The sequence below is a fragment of the Scomber japonicus genome, chromosome 24 (genome assembly GCF_027409825.1).
Source record: "Scomber japonicus isolate fScoJap1 chromosome 24, fScoJap1.pri, whole genome shotgun sequence".
In the NCBI taxonomy this organism is placed as follows: domain Eukaryota; kingdom Metazoa; phylum Chordata; class Actinopteri; order Scombriformes; family Scombridae; genus Scomber; species Scomber japonicus.
In genome coordinates this window covers 515117-517020 of record NC_070601.1, presented here as the reverse complement: position 1 = coordinate 517020, position 1904 = coordinate 515117, and the positions used below count along the sequence as shown (strand labels likewise).

The window sequence follows — 1904 nt, the reverse complement described above, 5'->3', positions numbered from 1 at the left end:
ATGGGAGGACGACAGGAAGGTTAAATGTGAATATTTTATAATCATAAATGTGTTTTGGACAAAAGTCATTTCAAAGCGTTCGGCAGAGTTACAAGAAACATTTAAACAAATGAGTTGATGGAGAAACCCTTTTTACTACTTGTATGTTTTATATGACCATGTTGTCCTGCGCTCCTTCTTAAAGAGATCATCTCATTAAATAATAAAACTGTTTTTTCTGCATCAACATCAAACACTCGTACCTTCTCGTTACAGAACCTCGAGGCTCGTAATGTTTCACTTAACGTACAACTATGAACACATAAAGAGCAACGAGACGTTCAGACAGACACGACTGTGACGGTGGTTTGAAGTGTTGGTAACAGCACACGTTAAGAGTTCATGTTCTCTGAGAGAGTTTGAAAAGAGGCTTCAGGTTTCCATCCGTCCCCTCAGAGAACAAAAGGTTCAGTCAGAGGTTCACTGGACCACAAAGTACTGGTTTTATTTCCAAGAGTCAAACTTCCTCAACGTGTTCATGAGGCTGGACTCTCTCTACACCGTCGTCTCTCCCTGGTTGTTGTTGCTCAGTCTTTTATAAAACCTGCACCATGACTGCAGTGTCTTCTCTGACCAGATCCAGAAGCCAGACGTGATGCCAACAATCATGGTCATCAGGTACTTGATCATGAGCACCGTGAAGTCCGGCGTCATCGGTGCAAAGTTTCCCGCCGGGCACGGCACGGCGAAGCGTTTGCACGTCTGCATGTGCCACGTCCGCTCCCACTGAGGCCGGAACGCCTGCTCGTAGAAATAACAAGCGATGACGATGGTGGCGGGCACCGTGTACAGAACGCTGAACACACCGATCCGCACCATCAGCTTCTCCAGCTTCTCAGTCTTGCTGCCGTCTTGCTTCATGACGGTGCGGATGCGGAAGAGTGACACGAAGCCCGCCAGCAGGAAGGAAGTGCCAATGAAGAGGTAGACGAACAGCGGCGCCAGGACGAAGCCCCGCAGAGCGTCCACGTTGTAGATTCCCACATAACACACACCGGTCAGCAGGTCGCCGTCCACCTGCCCCATGGCGAGGATGGTGATGGTCTTCACTGCTGGCACCGCCCACGCTGCCAAGTGGAAATACTGAGAGTTAGCCTCGATGGCCTCATGACCCCACTTCATCCCTGCTGACAGGAACCAGGTGAGTGACAGGATGACCCACCAGATGGAGCTCGCCATGCCGAAGAAGTACAGGATCATGAACAGGATGGTGCAACCTTCTTTCTTGGTGCCCTGAGCCACCATCTTGTATCCATCATCCTTGAACTTATCGACACACACCACTTTATCCTGCAGCAGGAAGCCGGCGGCGTACGCCACCGCCACCATGAAGTAGCAGCCAGACAGGAAGATGATGGGTCTCTCTGGGTACCGAAACCGTCTCATGTCCACCAGGTAGGTGAGGACGGTGAAGAGGGTGCTCACACTGCACAGGATGGACCAGGTCCCGACCCAGAGCCGACCAAACTTTAATTCCTCCTCACGGAAATACATCAGTCCACTGGGCTTGGAGACCTCACAGGGGGCGCCGCAGTCCTTCACCCCCAGGAAGTGGTAATTGAGGTAGGGGGGCACCTGGAGCTGCAGGGGGCAGGAGAAGGGATGGTTGTGCCGAAAGTGCGGCGGCAAAGTCACAAGCTCGTGAAGGTTGGGGGTTGGGTCTGAGGCGGGGCCATCTGTGTCGGTTGTGTTCTGACCCACGCAGATCTCTCCGCCGCCATGGACGGGGAAGTTCTCACAGCGAAGTCTCTCTGGCCACTGGAAGCCAAATTTATTCATCAGCGCCTCACAGCCCTGTCGAGCCCGCTCACACAGAGACCTGCAGGGTGGGATGGCCTGCTCCAGAACTGTGCAGACCGGTGCGT

The 1904-nt window shown here is 52.8% G+C and overlaps 1 protein-coding gene across 1 annotated transcript in view; it reads right to left on the bottom strand.

Moving 5' to 3' along the window:
• Positions 1-534: 534 nt before the first annotated feature.
• The window catches only part of LOC128354260 (frizzled-7-like), a 1725-nt gene continuing 355 nt past the window's right edge, over positions 535-1904 (bottom strand). The window contains exon 1 of the mRNA XM_053314520.1: positions 535-1904. This exon is cut by the window's right edge and continues 355 nt beyond it. Within this exon, the coding sequence (XP_053170495.1) occupies positions 535-1904 (1370 nt within the window).